Raw genomic sequence first — 23,400 nt, 5'->3', positions numbered from 1 at the left:
GAGAATTAACTGTTGGGAACTGGGGAGTAATAATCTAGGTGAGACGACAGTGGCTTAGGCCAGGGCGTAGCACTTAGAGGTCCGGTTCTAGAGATCTGCTGAGATGTTCTCGTTGGTAACCATTATCTAATCGAATCTGGAACTTTCTGTGGAGAAACTTCTTGTCTTGTCAAGGGCCGCTTTCCGGCTTCCCAGGCCTCTCTTGCAGCAGCTCTGACAGTTTAACCCTTTCTTGTTCTGAGTGACGCTGCCCTCTGTTGCTTGGTCTGTTTGGCAAAGCAGACTTGCATACTTCAAAGACAAGGACAAAAACACCCGTTTACAAACTGTGATAAACAGAGCATCTGCCTCATATGAATGGCTGTATTTGAAGAGAGATTTCTCTCTTTTGGAACAGCCTCCCTCTTCGCTTCTGGGTAAATATCCTGAAGAACCCTCAGTTTGTCTTTGACATTAAGAAGACACCACACATAGATGGCTGTTTGTCAGTGATCGCCCAGGCGTTCATGGACGCGTTTTCCCTCACAGAGCAGCAACTTGGAAAGGTAAGGCCCAGCTTTAGGATCTCCTGTATTTCTGTCTTCCTCGTAAACATTCAAATAATAAACCATGCCAGCTAAAAAGTCAGTGATAGTCACTGAAAATTTGCTTTTCTTCAAAAAATCTCTCATTTATTTCTACTTTTCATCTAGTTTAAGTGAAAACCAAAATAGATTATCTCCACCCTACTGCAGACTCTGCCTGTGAAAACCTTGTTTTTGTTTCCTAGAAAAATCTACAGGCGCTAATAAACTATGAACCCAAAGTATGAAACTATTGAAATTTGCCTAAATTAATTCCATCTGAATATACCTCAAAGTGTGTATTTGAATACAACCAATTTCTGATGGGGAAGAAAATCTTGCCTGAGATTTCTAATACCTCTAGTTTGTCAGTTTACAATCAAATCAATATTGTTTTTCCTATGGTTTGCTGAACAAAAGCTCTAAAAGGCAAAAAAAAAAAAAAAAGAGAAAAATAGAGGAAACTTTGAAAGAGATGTTTTGGTCTTATTCAGGTACTCAGAAATATATTAAACTGAGCAGTATCTGTATCTCATGGGTTTAGAAAATCTTTCCATGCTGAGCAGTGGCTCTTTGGTGGAAGGATGTTCAGTGTGTCTGGAATGAAGTGTGAGGGACGTGTCATATAGGTGCCTCACACTCCTAGTCTAATCCAGACTCACCGCAAACCGAACCTGTTTCTGACTTTTATTTTCCTAGCGTTGTGTAGTCGCTGAAGGTGGAATCCTTGGCATTACCTTCAACTCCTTCTTCCTCCCACCTGTGTCTCCAACTGGTTACTACTCACTTGTCCCTTTCTTCTCACTCCTCTGACCTATCCCTTCATCCCTTCTCCGCTGGGATAACTGCCTGCCAACTGGTGTCCTGGCCCCTGCTGTCTGCCTCATCCCCCTTTCACTGTGTCTCAGGTTATCTTTCTAAAACATAACTCTGATCTTGTCAGGCTCCTGCTAAACATTGCAGATACTTCCCATTACCCACCAGATACAATCTTCACGGTGCCACAGGGCCCTTCCTGACTGGGCTTCAGGTCTCTTTTCTGGCCTCCTCGTTTTCTTGCCCAATCCTTCTGCCTTCTATGCTATGGCTTTTAGCTTTCCCAAACCTACCATGAGCTTGTTTTCACATCCCTTTGCTCATCCCTTTCCTGTCTCATAATCCCTCTGTCTAGTAAAATCCTATTTATTCATTCATTCAAGAAACATGATTCCCTAATGTGTACCAGAAACTGTAGGAGAATCAGATTAGTCTAAACATACCTACTCTGTGACTGTTCCCCTGATGGATTCCCCATGCGCTTTCTTCTTTTGACCAGTAAAGTTCTTCCTAGCATGCAATACACGGAAAGACAGGTAACTGGTTATTTATCCATAGTAAAAAGTGGCTGTTATTGCTTACTTACTATGTTCCTGGCATATTTCAATTAATCCTCACAAGAACCCCATAAAGTACATACTATTACCCTTATTTTATAGATGAGGAATTGATGTTCTGAGAGGTTACAAGTCTTGTTTAAGATCGTATGTCTAACTCTATGGTCCTTTTCTTTGCTCTACACTCTGCTATGAATTACTCGTATCTTAGTAAGCACTGTGTAAGTTTGTCTTCCCTGATAGATTGTAAGCTTCTTAAGGGCAGGTACTGGTTGGTTTTTCATTCAATGCCTACCCACAGTCCCTGGCTAAATAAATCTTTATTGAATGAATGATCACATGAGTTGTGGGTTCTACTTAAACTTGACAGGTGAAAAAAAATCTCAGCAATTATCTCAGTCTAGGCATCCTTCAGAATGATTCATCAAGCCATAGATAGGGCCAGTGTCACAGTACATTTTTAAATGTATTGATGGCTTGAATGGCCTATCATTAACTCACCTATCTTCCCTGAGGAGTGATGCAATAAAAATACATATTCCTAGACAAGAAAAATTTAAGCAAATTTTTGTTTGGGCCTCCTCCCTCTCTTCTAGCGTGCATTGTGCACCTGCTTTATGAATTAACCAGACCTCCCCAATGGCAGAAACACCTGCTGAACCATAAAGATCAATTTTTCTTCTTTTGTCACTAGCTGTGTAACTCCTTAGAAGATAACATTCCTTTCTCAATCCTGTAAGGTGTCACGATGACCCACCACCCTCCTTATATGTGCAGAACAGACTGGTCAGATGACCTGGGGAGATACTGGGCTGCACCTAATGGAAGCTCTTAGCTTAAATACTTATGACCTGATTAATGCTACTACCTATATTACTTATGCTCTGCCTATTTTACAAGATGACTGTTTCTTGCATTACCAAATGTGTGACTGAGCCTCCAATAAAAATGATGATGACTAGGTGACTTGAAATGATTGACCAAATATCAGTGATTGTAATAGTGTAATTCTAGATGTGGGAAGAAGCAACAGGAGGGAACCTGGACCATAATAGACTAATAAGACAGGTGGTCCAGAGGCTTTTGGCTACTGTTAATGGGGCTTACCTCATTCAGTAATAGCACAGTGAGTGGCCTATCAATGAAATCCTCATCTGATCTGGGGATGAGCATTCCCAGTCATGAAGTGCCTCCCCAACATTGGTCAAATAAAAAATGATGCCCATCATCCAGTTCTATAAGAATCAAGTCATTAGCCACTGCAGTCACTGACCTATATAATACACCCTGAAAGGAATTCAAGGCAAAGATCAGGATGAGGCATTTTGTGCTCTGGGAAAACTGGCAGAACTAACCCTCAGTTAGATATTTTCAAGAGAAAATTTTATGAACTCAGTGTCTTGAATCTTCCCATACTTAGTTAATGGTTTTAGTGCATTTCTAAGATATCTATTCCTCACAAATAGCAGTAAACTTCAACCAAGATGTGCATTTGACCGTACAGCCCCCTTCCCTCAAATCACATATACAGGCCTCCCCCCTTACCTCTTCCAAACAGTGCTAACAGCTTTCTGAGAGGCTATCTCCTGGGTCATAATCCTCAGATTGGCCTGAATACATCTTTCCATTTCTTTCTTAGATTGACTATTAGTTTTTCTTTGACAGTAGATGTTAATTTTGTCAAAATTATAACTTTTAAAAACAAATCTTCATTTAAATTTTAATATCACTGTTAAAATTACTTAAAAACATTCAAACTGCCAGGGACTTTTTGCAAAATGAGACATCAGAGCCACCAATACTAATGACCATGCTCTTTCTTGAGGACACTGGACGGTCTTTATAATCTAATAAAATAGAAGGGACAAGCAGAAAAATCTGCCACTGCCAATTACTTACCACGTTCATGGTTATATAAAGGGCTCAATCAGACCTACACTCAAACCTTTTATAAATGCCAGAATTCACTGGTGGGTGAGGATGAGAGCAAATGTTTTAATTCAGGCTTTTTACAACTATTAGTAATGAACTATGATTGAAATACGTTCCATTGTTACAGTAACTCAAAATCATGCAAAAATAATTTCAGTTCTTTTATGAGAGGAAGGCAGAATATATTAGCATTTAATCTGCCTGAAAATAACAGTGACTCACCAGAACTATCTGGATGGCAGTCAGTCATGCAGTCAACAACGTTTATGAAGGCCTACTGTATGAAGAATCCTTGTTACCAGGAGATAATAGTGGTGGAGGTTCAGCTATACTGGTACTCTTATAAATTCCCCATGGTTTTTTAAAAACTCTTTTGGCGGTGGTTGTTTTTCAGGAAGCACCAACTAATAAACTTCTCTATGCCAAGGATATCCCAACCTACAAAGAGGAAGTCAAGTCTTATTACAAAGCAATCAGGGATTTGCCTCCATTGTCATCTTCAGAGATGGAAGAATTCTTAACTCAGGAATCTAAGGTATTGTTACAAAGTAAAAAGACTGTATTTGGATATTTCTTTAAAAAAAAAAAAGCCATTTCAGAATCTCTCAACAAGGCTTTATTTCTTTAAGAAACATGAAAATGAATTTAATGAAGAAGTGGCCTTGACAGAAATCTACAAATACATCGTAAAATATTTTGATGAGGTAAGATTTTAAATAACATTAAAAAAACAGATATGAATCAGTCACCAGAATTGGGCTATAAAGCATTCTGTAGGTCTCAGGACAGCTCTGGCATCCCAAACGGCCAGCAAGGGAGGCCAGGAAGCCTGTCTGAGGTGGGGGACCCTGGCACCAAGCCAGACCCTGCACGTGGCTGCTGCCCCTAATAGTTTTATCATGCTGCTCGCCTTTGGACCAGGCATTTACATTTGAGTTAGTGGGGCCTATAGCCATACTGGCATAGTTAACTTTGATGAGTACGTAGTGGTCCTAATAAAAGGGGCCTGCTTATGCTTGGTTGTAATCTGCTAAAGTGAAAGCTAAGCTTGTTAAATCGCCTAGGTTCTGTATGCAGTGGTTAAAGTATGACATATTTCTAACTTAAGCAACTATTTCAGTAAACCATTCTCCTTTATGATGAATCCTCCTTAATCTGGATTTTTTTCTTTGGGAATTCACACAGACACAGTCATCAGATGCGCTGTTTGCAAATATGTTAATTCCCCCTTCCCTGATTCCCCCCACTCAGTCATGCTGGGACAGGCTATCCATGTCAATGGTGAGAATAGCTCACCAATTCCATTTGCTACTTGAAGATCAAGTGAAGCACTAAGGTAGGGTAGAGGCAATGAGTTCCTTAAACATGATAAGCATCCCTCTTTCCAGGGGTCAGGGGTTAGAAGGGAAGCACTGGGGAAGGGAGGGGAGAGGAGGGAGGGACTACACTGCCCAGGAGGGGAGGGGAGGGGAGGGACGTAGACGTCTCTGACCAGGATGCCCCTGCCTGCTGCATTTAAGAAGAAATACTTGCCTGCATGTTGGCTGCCCAGGAATGCTTGCTGTGCTTGGAATGGCTGTAACATAATGCATAAAACAGGGCCTTGAAATTCTGGCCCCATATTTGTAAGCAAATAGTTTGGTATTTCTTGTGAGCTTCTATTTTAAACCTAAGCGTTGTTGATCCTGTGATAATGACTTAGCAAAACAACTTGCAAAGTGAGTATGTAAATGATTGAAGAAAATGTTGGCATCTGTTTCATACAGATTTTACCACTCACAGCATCATGAATGCAAAAAAAAAAACAATTGTAATGCTAAAACCACCATATCTAAAATAACTGTTCTAATTGTCAACAGATTCTAAATAAACTAGAAAGAGAACGAGGGCTGGAAGAAGCTCAGAAACAACTCTTGCATGTAAAAGTCTTATTTGATGAAAAGAAGAAATGCAAGTGGATGTAAGCACTCTGGGGCCTGGCTTAATCTGGTAAAGTTCTTCAGACGACTTAGGAGCAAAATGGCTGCTTAAGCTACTACTCTGTGTCGTTAATTTTTTAAGTTTGCACATAGGTTCCACTTTGAGCACTGTCTTTTTTAAGAGAGCAAGGCACACGCACAGCTTTTAGAAAGCATACCAAGCACTGTGCCTGTGTGTGTACTGTGGGAGCGCTTCTGTACATAGAGTTGGAGTGGTTGTCACAAACAGCCTCCTTGTTCACAGAGAATACAGGGCCAGTAAGCAAGGGTCAGTATTGTAACTACAGTCTCCACTTAAGCACAATGATATGACGTGGTTTTGTTTGAAAACTACAGCTGTGTAGCACTTGTGACTACACTGCACCTCTGCGGACAAGGGACATTGCCAGTGATCAAAACAAAGTGTGAAATGAGTCATCTGGAAACAAGGTAGGGGTGTTAGGGCAACCTGAGGACTTGCAGCATTGAAACTTTCCCCGGTAGTTCTTGGAAAAGCTGACCGCAGAATTTGGTAGTGTGTACACTTAGCATTTGTGAGTGTGTGTGTGTTTTTAAACCAAAAACTAACAGTGTTGCAACATTGTTGAAAGGGCTCGTGTTTTTCAGTGGTCACCGACTGTACTCCATCAAACTCACCTCCATTTCACTAAGGAACTCTAAAGCAAGGAGAGGGAGAGGGAGTGGGCTTCTTTAAATGAGACAGCATTTTACCCAGACACTCTAAAGTTTGTACGTTTTCTTCATTTTAATTTTTTTCATATTAAATGTATTTGATAGTGGACATGTTGGCTATTGTAAAAAAAAAAATCAGTAGCTTATTTCTGTCTAAACACTTCGATCAGAACTGTCTGTGGAAGAGTAATTCTACATCTCTATATTACTATCTCCTTGCTTTAGATTTCTGGTGAACCCTGTGGTTATAAATACTTGTGTGTGATTTAAAAAAATACATTTTACATTTCATGAAATTGCTGTTCACACTGGAGTATTATATATGAATATATATATTTGAGGCCCATGGCCTGAAAAATATTAGTATACAACTTGGTATCTTAGTCTTACGATGTACTTTTTGAGAGTATTCCTCACAAGAGTTAAAAAAAAACCCTGTTTTATTCATGCCTTTTTTTAAAAGAATTCCCTATCTAGTTATACTGTAGTCTTTTTATTGCTGATTTTTTATTCCTGAATTTTTGCTGCTCATGACCAACTTTAATACCACTGTGTTTTCCTTCTATTAAACCAGAAGTAAAAAGTGTAATTGGCAACTCTCAAACTTTCCTTGTGGCACCTTTACCCTTGGTGCTCCAAATCCCAGATTGAGAAAAGAAGTTTTTTCAAGTAGCAAATAAAACATTGATCACACATTCCTTAAAATCATTTACCAACACTGTATGGGATATCAGGATTTAAATGTGAGTTTGTCTTAAATGAATGCAGTTCTTTGTGCTCCTCACTCTCTGGTAAAGAGTGAGAGGTGACACCTCACAAACTGATCAGAGAAAATAAGCATTTATTGCCCTGATAGGCACCTTCCCAATCCTGTCGCTTTTGACTATTATCTGTCCAATGGACACACCTCAAAAATACTACCAAATAGATTACTTATAAAGGTGAGAGGTCTGGTCCCCATCTAAGGCTGCTACAGTCTTGATGTGAAGGGGTTCACAAGAGAATAGTAGGAGAGTTGAGAGCCAAGGGTAGGAGAGTTGCCCAGAAGACTTCCCTTCTTTAGGGTACAGAAATGCTAAGAAATCTCGAAGGATCAGTTACAGCTTTATCTAAGTATTCAGTAAATGCTACATGAGGGTGTCCCTGTCCAGCTCTCTGGCACATGAGTCCTGTGTGGAGACTTACCTTCTTTTCCAGGGACTGTGCTGCTGGGAACTTTGGGCAAGTCACTTACCTCTTTGTGCCTCAATTTCTGTATAATATTTCTAACCTACCTCACTGAGGTGGTGTGAAGATTCACTAATGTATGTAGCGTGTTTGTCAATCCTCCAGTGAAAAGCACTATCTGGATCACATTAGCCAAATGCAGTAAATGGCCAAATTAGATGTGTGCTGAAGACAATCAGTCACTGGGTCTATATTAAACAGCAACCAGAGAAACAAATGGCAAACATTGTCTATTTTCAAGTTTCTTTGCATATTTTTTTGGTGCAAAACCATTTATAAACAACTTTCTTTTTCTAACACTAGTGTCTACAGCAGCATTTAAAAATTAATTCTGTTACCTTTTTCTGTATTAGGGATTTAAAGTCTATTTCTTATTGTATACCTGATTGAAGCCGTTCTTGGAGATGAATGTTTTAAATGTCTATATCCAAAAATAAACATTTTGATGTAAATGTGGACTGTTTTTGTCTTTTTCCTCCTTCAAATTTTCTAGTTATAATAGATTTTTAAATTCTGAGTGGCTCCATGGAAATTATTTTTCAAAAACAAAGTGTCACTGTATATGCTCTGTAAATTAGCAGCTATATATATAGCAAGTAAATCTAGTTTCTTCTAAATGATGTTAAGGCTGCGCAATTTCACTTCTGGCCTCCACTATCAATTAACTTGGACTTTTGAATGTGAAGATTTCTGCATAATGAACATTCCACTTAGTCTGGCAGGCCTGAGCTTTGCCTGTTGATGTGAAGTTATTCTAGCAGAATGCCTTAAAAATGTTACATAAAAAAGCAAGTGGGGGGCTTCCCTGGTGGTGCAGTGGTTGAGAATCTGCCTGCCAATGCAGGGGACACGGGTTCTGGTCTGGGAAGATCCCACATGCCACAGAGCAACTAGGCCCGTGAGCCACAACTACTGGGCCTGCGCGTCTGGAGCTTGTGCTCCACAACAAGAGAGGCCTTGACAGTGAGAGGCCCGTGCACCGCGATGAGGAGTGGCCCCCGCTCGCCGCAACTAGAGAAAGCCCATGCGCAGAAACGAAGACCCAACACAGCCAAAATAAGTAAATAAATAAATAAAATTAAAAAAAAAAAAAAGCAAATGGGGACTTACCTGGTGGCGCAGTGGTGAAGAATCCACCTGCCAATGCAGGGAACACGGGTTCGAGCCCTGGTCCGGGAAGATCCCACATGCTGCGGAGCAACTTAGCCCGTGCACCACAACTACTGAAGCCCGCACCCCTAGAGTCCGTGCTCCACAACAGGAGAAGCCACCGCAATGAGAAGCCCACGCACTGCAATGAACAGTAGTCCCTGCTCCTGCAACTAGAGAAAGCCCGCGTGTAGCAACGAAGACCCAACGCAGCTGAAAACGAATAAATTTATAAAGAAAAAAAAAAAGCAAATGATGGCATACTTAGGGACACAAAGAAATAAAACATTTATAACAGTTTGGTTAGACCAAAACAGTAGGAGGCAAAGTTAAAAACCAGCAATATTTCTAAAGGGACCCCACTGGGTTCAAGTTTTACAATGAATGGCCCTTGTTTTATACAGCCACAGGATTTAATTATTTGTACTTTGTTATTTTCTATCAATCCTAACCCAACGAAGCCAAAATTAGTGAGATCTTCTACACTGTATGGTTAAAACAAAATTAAACACAAAACAATGCAGTTAGAAAAATATTTAAGCTCTTTAATAAATTATGTGCACACAGCTTTTAGAAAAGGTAGTGTTTTATATATCTAGATATCTTTTTTATTTTTTTATACTAACTTTAAAATTGTCATTTTTCAAAAACTAGAGGTTTATAACTCATATATAGTAAACCAGAAAATGTTCACTGACCCTGTTATTGCCAAGCATCTCAAAGAAGAGGAAGAGGGAATTCAAGATGGGCATGTTTTAGGCAAAATGCCAAAAAATTCAAAGAAAGATTAATAAAATAATTTAAAAACTTGATTCCCTAATGAGTTCCTTTTATTTGTTCATTTATTTCACATTCTCAAAGGGTTGTCAATAATAGTCTAAATATCTCTGAATCTGCTTTAGTGCTTCACTTATCATTAGTATAACCCTAAAATCCTGACGTTCCTTCAATACATCATGTACTGGTACCTTCCCTTGAGGCACATTCAAGTGTTTTGGCAAACAGTAATAAAGTATCTAAATACCACATACGTTAAAACTTCAAGCCTTACTGAGTCACTGATTTCATCCCTTTTAATCTGCCTTTTCTCCGAGAAAATCATTCCCCAGGAAATCCAAGTTCCTCTAGTTGTTTTCTTTGTGTTGTTTCTAGTTCTTCTAGTCTTTTGCGAAGTAGAGAGAGTTCCCTTTGATGCTGCTCCTCCTTAAAAGCACAGAAAGAGGAAAAAAAAGAAAAAGCACACCAAAAAAGACTGTTAGAAAAACTGGTGGAAAAATAACCATTAGGCAGTGGCCTCAGTGCCTCTTTTATTCAGGCCTGCAACATCTGGCAACAAAAGGATGACCATTTTAGCAGTCTAAGAACACTAGCATGGTCTAGACTACCAACTAGTCCTTGCTTCTCTCCTGCCTCTGGCTGTAGCCTTCAGCAAAAACCCAAAGTCTGTTCCTCTCTAGGTGTAAAATTCACCGGGAGTGAATTAGATAATAGTAATGTAGGGCCCAGCTGTACTTATATGGCAACTTTCTAATGTGTTGAGAGTTTAATAGCAGTTTATCATATAAACAAAGCACTTCGTCTGAGATTCAATTCAGTGACTTACAACATTAAAAATCTTCAGTGCTTACAACATTACAAAATGTCATTGCTTAATAACAGTTCATCTTCTGAAAATCATCCAATCAATTTGATTCCATCAACATCTCAGGGATCTGATAAAGTAGAACCATCTCAGGTTTTGGAATTAGATTTAGGTATGAAACTCAACTCTCACTTAGCTATGACCTTAGTCAAGTCACTTCACCTCTCTGACTCAGCTTCCTCACCTGCAAATTGGGAATACTAATACCTTCCCTCAAAGCATTTTTCATTAGGATTAAATATTGTATGGAAAATACATAGTGCAGTACATTTGCGTAAATGTTGGTAGTAATTAGTATTGTATGAGTGACTACAAACTCAACAGTTATTCAAAGACTTATCAGTTAAGCTTCTTCCTTTCAATTGCCCAATAGGAGACTTTACTCCTAGCACCATCACTAAAGGATAGGATAGACTCAAATCCACTATGCCTCTCAGCAGATTTTTCTGGTAAAGATTTAGGTTTTTAACTATTTAAACAGGTAAAAACTTATGGAAATATTTATCTAACTTTTTTCCCTAAAATAAATGCTCATACCTGCATATGAGGAGGAAAGGATAGTTCCATGCCTGGGATCACAGTTGGTGACTGAAAGCTAACAGGATTGATGGATGCTGTTGAAGGTATGTTAGGACCCAAAATTAAACCTCGAAATTCATTATGTCTTCTCTGTATATCCTTTAGTCTTTTTTGAAGGCTTGTATATTCTTCAAATGGAACATTTTGTCTTAAAAAGAAAAAGTGTTTCTGTTGTTTAATACAGTTACATTCTATTGAAGAACGGTATGAGTCATACAACATAATTTTAATTGGAAGAGAAGGATTTCTAAATTATAAGATTTATCTATATATAATATACACATAAAATTTGGTTTATCTAGAAAGATAAACAGAAACATGATATGACATCTTAATTATATGCGTTATTGTTGGCCCTGCAGACTATCAACTGATTTTAAAGTTTTATTTGCCAATTCATCAAAGATTAAAAATCTTTTGATACTTTTACTTTCATTTCCACTTTACTCCACCAACCCATGAATCCTGAAACTAAAAGGAGACTCCTTAAACCGAAAGCGTGCCTTATTTTACTGCAGGAATCAAATTGAAATAGAGAAAATACCAGGTTGAATCTTTTTTTTAAAAAGGGAATTATTTGTTTGTTTATTTATTTATGGCTGTGTTGGGTCTTCGTAGCTGCACATGGGCTTTCTCTAGTTGCAGTGAGCGGGCGCTACTCTTTATTGCAGTACGTGGGCTTCTCATTGCAGTGCATTCTCTTGTTGCAGAGCACAGACTCTAGGGCTTCAGTAGTTGTGGCTCGCGGGCTCTAGAGCTCAGGCTCAGTCGTTGTGGCACACGGGCTTAGTTGCTCCACAGCATGTGGGATCTTCCTGGACCAGGGCTCGAACCCGTGTCCCCTGCATTGGCAGGAAGATTCTTAAACACTGCACCATCAGGGAAGCCCTAGGTTGAATCTTATGAATGCCATTTTTGTAGGTGAAATACGGTCAGTTTTCACAGATCACCACCTTTTTGGACATAAATTTCCTGACGATCAATCACACCAGGAATCAAATATAGTTTCAAAACCATTCGAAGTTCTAGGCGACCTGTGCCATAACTACCCAATCTTGAATTGGTAACACCTCCTCCATAACCACTGATTTTGAAATATTAAGTTGAATTTTGTTTTAGAATGAATTTGGTGACTTCTTACTTTGGAACAGAGAGTATTATAAAGTTGGCATTTATTCCACAGTCTAGAAACGTCTTGGATATTCTAAAAAAAACACAACTGTTCACATTTTGGTAATAATTATACCCAAGAAGACCAGTGCACATTATAAAACATCACTGCTTGCTATACAGGTAATTCCCATTACAGAAAAGTCTGATACTGTCTAAATGCTGAAGACTACTACTAATTACCTGAATTTGAAAAGATTTTATTAACTTGAATCACATGGGTCATACAATGCCACTACCACTAACTTAATCTGGTAAATCTTCTCTGCTCAAAAATGCTAATGATGCAGATTATTAGCTGTGCTTGGATGTAAATGAAAAACCAGAAGCTACTGCCCAATAATATTTTCCATACCAAAAAAATAAAAAAACTGAACTTTGATTCAAAGTTGTGGCCACAATTTTAAAAACTCGTAATCACTAAACTGTCTTGTCTCAGCAGCAAGGATTCACACCACTCCTGGCTACCAAAGCCAGTGACTGACCTCTCCTGTCAGTCCCAACTGTAATACGAATGCATGTGTTAAAGACCTTTTGGTTTGAAGAAACATTCAATCAGAAAAAAAATAGCAAAGATAATGAATTAGGAGTCTAATGAATAGTTTTAGAATTCTTTTAAATGTATATTTTAAAAGAAACCCAAGTGCATTATACTCAAAGTTGTATAATATCAAAATAGCCACATGGGGTATGTATACATACAAACACATTACCTATTTAACACCTGATTTTCTGTTTCTAATTCTTCTCTCTTTGCCTCCAAGACTTCTACCTTTTCCTGCATTCTCTTCAACTTGTTTTCATGAAGAGATTTTCTCTAGAAAAAGAGAAACAATTAATATGAGCAAGTATGGTAATACATACTCTCCTATTTGAACAAAGCTATATAGTGAATATTTTACTCACCAAAAAATTTTAGAGATGAGTATTTTCAGGGAATACTAGGAGCAAAGATTAGTACATATGATGCTTACTAAAAATTTTAAAGAAAATAAAACACAGATCTACCTCATATCCTCAACGTGACAAACAGAACCATTATAAATGTCAAACCAGAAAATTGATATCAATAAGGAAATTGTGCAAATAAAAAATCTAGGAAGGGAAGGAGTCAACTTTTACTAATGAGTTTGCCTGTCACCTCACAATCATGACTTCATTTTCCCAGAAGATTATCATGGGTTTAAAACAACTGTAAATTTAAAATTTAAAAGCATGTTTGCAACTGATAAATTGCTACCAAAGTAGTAAACTAAAGGATCAGACAGATAAGACTGATTATGGATGCATCTCAGTTTGAAAGCATGCCTTTCTAAATATTAAAAAGAAAAAAATTTAACCTTCACAAAGGGAAAATTTTCTAATATGGAAAAATCTATGTATAATGCAAAAGTAGTAAATGAAAAAAGGTAATACCTTTTCAGTTTTATACACAGGTTGTTTTTATCTTTTACAGAAAAACACCTATAAATGTTGACAATCACTTAGTAGCTACAGACCTTTTAGATTTTTGGTTTCTAACTCTTTACCTAAGTATAACAGGCTTACAGAAAAATGCACATAATGTAAACGTAAAGCAAAATGTAAAACCACGAAGCAAATGCAGGTGTTGTGACCTCACAGGTCAAGAGCACTGCCGTACCAGAAGGGCCCCTACCCTTCCCTCCTTTCAATCTCTGCCCCCTCTGTCCTCTGAAAAGGTAACCAACTAATTTACTTCCAAAGCTGTAGTTTAGGTTTGCGTAGTTTTGAACTTCATACAAATGGAGTCACAGTGCACATTCTTTTACAGACGGCTTTTCTCTTTCACTCAATACTGCAAGATTTATTCACGTTCCTGCTTACAGGTGGAGCTCATTCATCGCCTACCCTGGCCCAGGAACCACCCTCCTGTCCTTTATTAGCACAAGTATGTATATATGTACAGGTGGCTCAGGACTCTGTCTACTCATTCACCTACCCACATCAAAGAAATCATACACTGTATACACTTCTGTTTCTGGATTTTTTGGTGGTGGTTCAACATTTTATCCCTATGACTAAGCCATGTTATTGCATGTCACAGTTCCTCTCTACTGTTATGCTGTTATCCACTTTACACACCCATTATATTTTATCCCTTCTCCTACTGATAAGAATTTGAATTGTTTTCTACTTTGAAGCTACTATGAAGAAAGTTTTATGAACATTCCTGAATATGTTTTTGGTAGATATATGTCCTCATGTCTCTTTGAGTGTATACCTAGGAATGAGTCATACAGTATACATGTTTTATCTTCAGTAAAAACTGTCAGTTTTCTAAAGTGGTTCTAACTAATTACCAATTACATGCCCACCAGCAATATACGAGAGTTCTAACTGCTCTACATCCTTACCAACACTTGGTGTGGTCGGTCTTTTTTAAATTTTAGCTACTCTGGTGGAATAGAATAATATGTCACTGTAGCTTTAATTTGCATTTTCCTGTTATCTAATGAGGGTGATTACCTTTTCTTATGCATACTAACCATCTGGATATCCTTTTTTTGTCAAGTGCTTGCCTTATGCCTGTTTACAAAAATTTTTTTTGAGTAATCTGTCTCTTATTTGTAGGAGTTCTTTATATATTGAGAATATGAATCCTTTGTCAGATATTTGTGTTGCAGACTGACCTTCTCTCAGTGTGTGGTAACATTTTTTCTCATAAGAGTGTCATGTTATAAAAAGAAGTCCTTAATTATAATATCCAAATTATCAACCATATCTTTTACAGTTAGTGCTTTTTATGTCCTGTTTAAAAAATCTTATCCCAAGATCTTAAGATTTTCTCCCCAGGTTTTTTTCTAGCAGCTTTTTTACTTGTCACATTTGGGTCTGTGGTTCATTTTTATCTAATTAGGTTGGGTTAATGATAACCAATTGACTCCACATCCATAAAGGACCATCCTTTCCCTATTGAAAGGCAGTGGTACTTTGTGGTAAGTCAGGTGTTCATATACTATTTCTGGACTTTATTCTGTTCTATTTGTCTGCCTATCCTTATGCCAATACCACACTGTTTTAATGACTGTAGCTTAAAGTAAATCTTGATATCTAGTAGTGTTAAGTCCTCCAGCTTTGTTGTTTTTCTTCAAGATTGCCTTGGTTATTCTAGTCCTTTGTACTTTCATATGATTTTAGAATCTACTTTCCAATTTTCACAAGGAAAACTACTGAAATTTTGATTAGGATTGCATTCAATCTACAGATCAGTTTGGGAAGAAGTGACATCTTAATAATATTGAGTCTTTCAAATCAAGTGTGGTATACTTTCCCTTTATCTAGGTTTTCTTTAGTTTTTCTTAGCAATATTTGCCTTTTATTAGATTTGTTCCTAAATATTTTATATTTTTTATGCTAATGTAAATGGTATATATTTTATTTTCTAATTGTTGTGTATGTAAAGAAAGAACTGATCATCACAGAAATGCAAGTCAAAACCACAATGAGATATCACCTTACAACTGTCAGAATGGCTATTCTCAAAAAGACAAGAAACAACAAGTTTTGGTGAGAATGTGGAGAAAAGGAAACCCTCATGCACTGTTGGTGGGAATGTAAATTTATGCAGCCACTATGGAAAATAACACGAAGGTTCCTCAAAAAATTAAAAATAGAACTACCAGCAATTCCACTTCTGGGTATTTAGTGAAAAAAACCAAAAAAACTAACTTGAAAAGGCATATGCAACCCCCATGTTCATTGCAGCAGTATTTACAACAGCCAAGACATGGAAGCAACCTAAGTGTCCATCAATGGATAAATGGATAAAGAAGATGTGATACACACACTGGAATATTATTCAGCCATAAAAGAGAAGAAAATCTTGCCATTGTGACAACATGGATGGACCTTAAGGGCATTTTGCTAAGTGAAATAAACCAGATTGAGAAAGAAAAATACCACAATCTCACTTACATGTGGAATCTTTAAAAAATAAAATAAATAAGCTCAAGATACAGAGAACAGACTGGCAGTTGCCAGAGGCAGGGGCTGGGGGCTGGGTGAAATGGGTGAAGGAGGTCAGCAGGTACAAACTTCCAGTTATAAAATAAGTAAGTCCTGTGGATGTAAAGTACAGCATGGTGACTATAGTTAATGATACTGCATTGCATATTTGAAAGTTACTGAGCGATATCTTAAAAGTTCTCATTATAAGAAAAAAAATTCTGTAGCTATGTATGGTGATGGATGTTAACTAGACTTATTGTGGTAATCATTTTGCAATATATATATATAAATACCAAATTTTCTCTATGGAAGGTTTTAAATTAAGGAGTCCATTTCCCTAATGGATACAGGACTATTTAGATTTCCTAATTCTTCTTGTATTAGTTTTGTTGAGATGTTCAAGGAATTTGTTCATTTCATCAAAATTGCATAATTAACACAGTTGTTCTTATAATAGTCTTTTTGTTTTAATATCTATAAGATGTATAGTGATACCCCTTTTTCATTCATTATATTGTCCATTTGTGTTTATTCACCTACCTACCTACCTACTTTATGAGGAGTTGGGGGAGAAGCCATTTTATCAATCTTTTCAGATTGATCAGCTCTTGGCAAGTTAAATTTTCTCTATTGTGTAACCTCTGCTTCATTGATTTCTGCTCATGCCTCGAGGAGGCAGATGAGGATGCTGTTAAATCTATTCACAGAGTTCATAATTCAGTTATTGTGTTTTTTAGTTCTAAACCTGCCATTTTAAAAAATGTTTTCTAGTTTTCTGGTCAATTCTCAAGCATTTCTTTTATTTCTGAGCATCTACAACGTGGTAATTTTAAATTCTGTATCTGATAACTCCATTACCTGGATCCTCTATGGGGGGTTTCTTTATATTGATTGTTACTTCTCTTGATTTTCAATGTTATTTCCTCATGCAGCTATTTTTAAAATTATTATTATTAATACAAATTTGTTAAAATTGATAAACCAATATTGATACATTATTATCAACTAAAGTCCACCGTGTACCTTGTCACTCTCTGTGTTGTTCAGTTCTGTGGTTCTGTCAAATGCATGCTGTCCTGTATGCATGACTGCGGTACCATACAGAATAGAGTCACGGCCCTAAAAATTCCCTGTCCTCTACCTATGCATCCCTACTTCCTACCCCACAAACTGTCAATCACTGATGTTTTTTCTGTCTCCATAGTTTTGCCTTTTCCAGAATGTCATATATTTGAAATCTTACAGTAGATAGTCTTTTCAGACTGGCTTTTTTCATTTAGCAATATGCATTTAAGGTTCTTCCATGTCTTTGCATGGCTTAACAGCTCATTTCTTTTTGTCACTGGATAATATGCTCTTGTATGGATATAGCAAAGTTTTTTAACCTTCACCTACTGAAGGACATATTGCTTGCTTCCAACTTTTGGCAATAATGAATAAAGAGGCTACAAACGTTTGTGTGCAGTTTGTTTTGTGTGTGTGAACATACATTTTCAACTCATCTGAATAAATACCTAGGAGCATGACTGCTGGACTGTATGGCCAGACTATGTTTTAACTTTGTAAGAAACTGCTAAAGTGTCTTCCAAAATGGCTGTACCATTTTACAGTCCCACCAGCAATAAATGAAAGTTTCTATTGTTCCATATCCTTACCAGCATTTGGTTCTGTCAGTGTTTTGGATTTTAGCCATTTTAATGGATGTGCAGTAGTATCTCTGTTTATTTTATTTTATTTTATTTTTTTTTTTGCGGTATGTGGGCCTCTCACTGTTGTGGCCTCTCCCGTTGCGGAGCACAGGCTCCGGATGCGCAGGCCCAGCGGCCATGGCTCACGGGCCCAGCCGCTCCGCGGCATATGGGATCCTCCCAGACCGGGGCACGAACCCGTATCCCCTGCATCGGCAGGCGGACTCTTAACCACTGCGCCACCAGGGAGGCCCTGTTTATTTTTTATTTAGAGCTAGACATTACATTTTAAAAGCTGAGGAAATAACTGAAGCCTACAATGCTAGTTTCCCTTAAAGCAGATTTACATTTGTTTCTTGCAGGCAGCTAGGAACACTAAGAACAGGGGTTAATTTAATCTAATTATAAGGACAGATTATCTGAAGCTGTGCTTCAGTACTTGCAAGGGCCAGGCTATTTGCAGTTAGTTCACTCTTAGTCCAAGGGCATACCCCTTCATGGTCTCAACCCAAAGCACTAGTAGACTCAGACCTGAGACCCTCTCTTTGGCAGATTCTGAACTCCAATTTTTGGTCCCCAAGCCCTACGAGGTTGTCAAAAGCTTTGCTTCACTTCTCAGCCTCTCAGCTGTCTCTTCTAGAACTGGCAGCTTCCTCTAAGGGAAAAGCAGCCCCAGATGCTGAGCTCACCTCTCCAGGTTTCCCATCTCTCCAGGATCTTGGCCTCTTAATTCTTCACTGCCCTCCATGGAGATATTTTTAAAAATATTTTGTCTGATTCTTCTAGCTCTCATGTGGAGAGCTGATCCACATATTTCCTAGTCTGTCATTATCAAAAGCATATGCTCCTTTTAGGTATTTTAGTTCAACTAACAGACATTTTAAAGATGGAAATGCTTAATACTTCATTATTATATGATTATATAAACCTGCAATCTTAAAATCTAGTTCTATTTCTCCATTTGTACTGCTCATTTAAATTGTAGTAAAATACGAATTTTTTCACTCTCCAAATCTTAAGCATGTATATTTACACATACACACACACACAGAGTGCACACTTAATTGGGCCCTATATTAACCATAGTTAATACAAAATATAGGGATTTCTGAAGGGAATTCCAGTCATAAAATACAAAATCTTGAGAAAAGGCTTTTTTAGAAAGGATAAGAAATGAATTAAGAAGAATCTGTAATTCTACAGGAATGTGGATTGCCCTGATGGTTCTCCAGCAGGGGAATTGATGGGTGAAAGCATTGTTTTGAAAAGATTAATATGGTATCAGTGTACAGGATGGACTCTGAAGTTTGCCTCTGGCAAATCTGGAGATAAGCTTCCTGAAGACAGGGTTCAGGACAATGTTGTCCTCATCCTCATCACTGTAAAAACAACTAACCATTCACTGAGCACCACTCTTTGCCAGGAACTGAGTTAGAATGCAGCAAAAGAACTGGATAGCTGGTTGACTAGTAGACCCAATGAATGCCTTAGACCCTAACATTATAATCATTTCTTTAAAGCACCCTCATTATCTTGACCCAAACCTCCTCCTCCTTCTAACTCTCTCTCACTCACACACTCACACATGCGCGCGTGCGCGCTGACCGGTCTCACCTTAAATTAACCAGCACTAGCTTCAAATGGGCCCCCCTGTTGGTACCTGGAAATCCTACTAATTTCCCTAATCCAATCACTCTCCCAAACTCTTACTTTCTTTCACAACTTCTTGTCTCTTCTCAAATCTGTCAGACCTCCACTCTTCACAGTCTGGGCTGGTGACCCAGATTCTTTTTTGCATGGAGAAAATAGCAGCAATCAGTAGAGAATTTCCACTACATCCATGAATTGATCAGGAACTTACAATCATATAGTTTGTCTTTTTTCCAGGTACAATAGATACCTTGTGTTTCTATCCCTTCCCTCTCTGAATTGAATCTAATGCCCTTCTGCCTACTAAAAGATATCCCTTCATTTGCCCCCCCGCTACTGAATCATCCTATAATTTCTCCCTTCTTAAAAGAAGCCTTTGCTCCCACAATGCTAGCTATTACCCCAGTTCTCTGTTCTTCACAACAAAATTCCTTCGACAAACTATATTCCATCTCAATCAGACCTGCATACCTACTACTCCACAGAAACAACTCTTGACAAAGCCACCAACAATTACCATATAGTGAAATGGATTCTTAGTCTTCATCTTACTATTTTATCATCTTAACCACTGTGAAATAAAATTCATATTTATGGTAAGACAAGAAAAATTTAAACATAAAAATTCTTCTCTGCGCTTTGGCCTCCCCTCTCCGCTCATTGTGCCTTGTGTATCTGCGTTATGCATTGACCAAACCTCCCCCATCAGCAGGAATACCTGCTCAACCATAAACAGCAACATTCTCCTCGCATCAACAAGACAATGCCTTAAAAGAGAACATTCCTTCTAGATTATAAAGGGTCACATGACCTACCACAATGGCACTAAAATCTGGATTTTGTAAACTGTCAATAACAGGTCATTTAATGTACAGCCCTCTGTCTCGAAAAACTTATATAAACTGTATCTTGACTTCTAACGGGCGGACAGTTCTCAGAGCTTTCTGAGATGCTCTTCTTGGGTTTTAACCCTCAAATTTGTCTTGAATACAATTTTCCAATTCTTTCTTAGGTCGCCTGATTAATTTTTCGTCGACACTCTAATGTCATTTGACACAGCTAATCCTTCTTGAAGCATTTTTCTTCATTTGGCATCTAGTACCTTCTTGGTTCTTTTCCTATCATATTGGCCACTCCTTCTCAGTCTCCTGCTTAACTTCCCAACTTCTAAAGTTTGGAATTCCTCAAAACTCAATCCTCAAACCTGTTCTTTTCTGTATTCCTTCACTTTCTAGGTGACCTCATTTAATCCCACTGCTTTCAATACCATTTACATGCTGATAAGTCCCAAATCTATATCTCTAGCCTAGTCCTCTTCCCTGAAGCCCTGATTCATGTATTCACCAGAATGCTTAGTATCTCCACTTGGAAGTCGAATGGGCATCTCAAAGAGTTAATGTGTCCAAAAGAGGCATCTTTATTTTATCCCTAAACCTGTTCCTTCCAAGGTCTTTCCCATGTCAGTAAACAGCAATTCTATTTTAACCACGTGCTCAAGCCCAACACCTTAGTCATCTTTATCTCTTTAATACCCTATAACCATTGTAAGTTCTACCTTTAAAAATACATACAGAATCTGACCACAAATCTACTACTAGTTCTCTACATCTCTCATCTGAACTACCGAAAAGTGGTCTTCCTGAGTCCTGTTTGCCCCTCTACACAACAGCCAGAGATTCTCCTGAAAATATAATTCAGATTATAGCATTTCTCAATTCAAAGCTCTCCACTGTGTTCCTATCTCATTCAGAATAAAAACCAAGAAAAGCCCCTACATCACCTAGCCTCCTACTACTTCTCTCCATTCCAGCTACCCAGGTCTCCCTCCTTGTATTCCTTCAACACACCAAGCAGACTCCTGCCTCTCTCTTTTACTTTCTATTCCCTCTGGAACATTCTTCCCCTACACACAAAATATGGCCTCGCCCTTCTTTCCTCGAGGTCTCTGCTCAAACGTTACTTTATCAGAGGCTTCTCTGATCACCTATATAAATTCCCTCTATCCCCCTTAGTTTTCCTAGCACGCATCTCCACCTGACATTTGTTTCTTTACTCCGTGTCTCCCATCCACTACAACATAAGCTCCTCAGTGCATAGTCTTTATTTCTGTATCCCTGTGAATAAAACAGTACCTGGTATAATACATAGTAGGTTCTCAATAAATCTGTTGAGTAAACTGACTAAACGAATATATAGAGAAACCTCGTAGCGAAGAGAGTCTGAGCTAGGATGCTGCAATAAGAATAAAAAGAAATGAGGTGGGGAAAATGTGAGATACATTATAAAGGAAGAATTCACAGGCTCTAGTGACTATACTGGGTAGAACAGTGTCTCCCAAATATTTATGTTTACTCAGAATCTCAGAATGTGACTATGATATAAGAAGAAATATATCTGGTCTTTGCCCTGGGCTTCTGGCATAGAGCTCCTAAAACCCATGGAATTTCCTGAGTCATAGGAGCATCTTTTGCTATTCATAACCAGCCCCTTTCAATCATACCTGAGTTAATACTAATGAGTTAACTTAGGGTGGGACCCTTAGGTAATCTCAAAATAGAGCTAGTCACTAGGAAGACCACGTGGTAAGAAGGTAGGGACTTGCAGCACTATTCCCACCTCCCACTCTCCACCCTCCACTCCTGGGAGTGGTATCTATTAAACTTACAATGATATCTATTAAAAACTCTTGAACAAGGATACCTGGAAAGCTTCCAGGAGAGTGAATGCATTGATTTACTAGAAGGGTGGCACTCCCAGAGAGGGCACCCCTCCCCCTCCATACCTTGCCCTATACATCTCTTCTATTTGGCTGTTCCTGAGTTGTATCCTTTCTAATAAACCTGTAAATACAAGTAAAATGTTTTCCTGAGTTCTATGAACCTGGGTGGGGGGTGTTATGGGAACCCCAATTTATAGTCATTGGTCAGCAGTGCAGATGGCTAAGGACCTGACACCTGACATGGGGTTGGTCTTGAGGCTGAACCCTTTAATTTGTGGAATCTGATGTAGTGTCAGAATTTAATTGAATTATTGGCACCCAGTTGGTGTCCAGAGAATTAGACAATGGGTTCTTGGTGCTGGAAAACACTCCAGAGTGACCTTATCTGAAAAAAGGGTAAAGTTAAGATGAGGTTATACTGGATTAGGGTGGGCCCTAAATCCAATATTGACTTGTGCCCTTATAAAAAGGGAGAAACCTGGATATAGAGACAGACACACACACCATGTGAAGAGAGAGGCACAGACGGAAGTGATGTGTCTGCAAGCCAAGGAACACCAAGGATTGCTAGCAACCACCACAAGCTAGGAGAGAGGCATGGAACAGATCCTTCCCCAGAGCCTTTGGAGGGAGCATGGCCCTATCAGCACCTTGACTTTGGACTTCTAATTTACAGAACTGTGAGATTATAAATTTCTGTTGTTTTAAGCCACACAATTTGTAGTAATTTGTTATAGCAGACCTAGGAAACGAATACAGTGACTGACTATATTTGGGGAAAGGGAGCCCTGAGAATGAATCAAAGGTTTGAAGACTAAGTAACTGGAAGAATGATATTCTAGTGAAAGAAATTAAAGTCCAGAGGAGAAAGTGGCTGTAAGAAATGATTGTAGGGGGCTTCCCTGGTGGCGCAGTGGTTGAGAGTCCGCCTGCTGATGCAGGGGACACGGGTTCGTGCCCCGGTCCGGGAAGATGCCACATGCCGTGGAGCGGCTGGGCCCGGGAGCCATGGCTGCTGAGCCTGTGCTCCGCAACGGGAGAGGCCACAACAGTGAGAGGCCCGCGCACCGAAAAAAAAAAAAAAAAAA

General features: G+C 38.6%; 2 protein-coding genes across 3 annotated transcripts in view; one reads left to right on the top strand and one right to left on the bottom strand.

Annotated features, from left to right (window-relative positions):
* PLXNC1 (plexin C1) overlaps positions 1-5,832 on the top strand; it is a 145,859-nt gene extending 140,027 nt beyond the window's left edge. The window contains exons 28-31 of the mRNA XM_060112917.1: positions 398-545; positions 4,263-4,403; positions 4,498-4,572; positions 5,728-5,832. Of these exons, the coding sequence (XP_059968900.1) occupies positions 398-545; positions 4,263-4,403; positions 4,498-4,572; positions 5,728-5,832 (469 nt within the window). The remainder of the gene's footprint in view (positions 1-397; positions 546-4,262; positions 4,404-4,497; positions 4,573-5,727) is intronic.
* A 3,627-nt stretch (positions 5,833-9,459) lies between these two features.
* Positions 9,460-23,400, bottom strand: part of CEP83 (centrosomal protein 83) — a 121,542-nt gene continuing 107,601 nt past the window's right edge. For both annotated transcript variants that reach the window (XM_060112274.1, XM_060112273.1), the window contains 3 exons: positions 13,000-13,103; positions 11,075-11,264; positions 9,460-10,098 (listed from right to left, as the gene is read on the bottom strand). In XM_060112274.1, the coding sequence (XP_059968257.1) occupies positions 9,994-10,098; positions 11,075-11,264; positions 13,000-13,103 (399 nt within the window). In that variant the 3' untranslated portion in view covers positions 9,460-9,993. The remainder of the gene's footprint in view (positions 10,099-11,074; positions 11,265-12,999; positions 13,104-23,400) is intronic.

The sequence above is a fragment of the Mesoplodon densirostris genome, chromosome 11 (assembly GCF_025265405.1).
Source record: "Mesoplodon densirostris isolate mMesDen1 chromosome 11, mMesDen1 primary haplotype, whole genome shotgun sequence".
Classification (NCBI taxonomy): Eukaryota; Metazoa; Chordata; class Mammalia; order Artiodactyla; family Ziphiidae; genus Mesoplodon; species Mesoplodon densirostris.
This window is presented reverse-complemented; position numbering and strand designations above follow the sequence as displayed.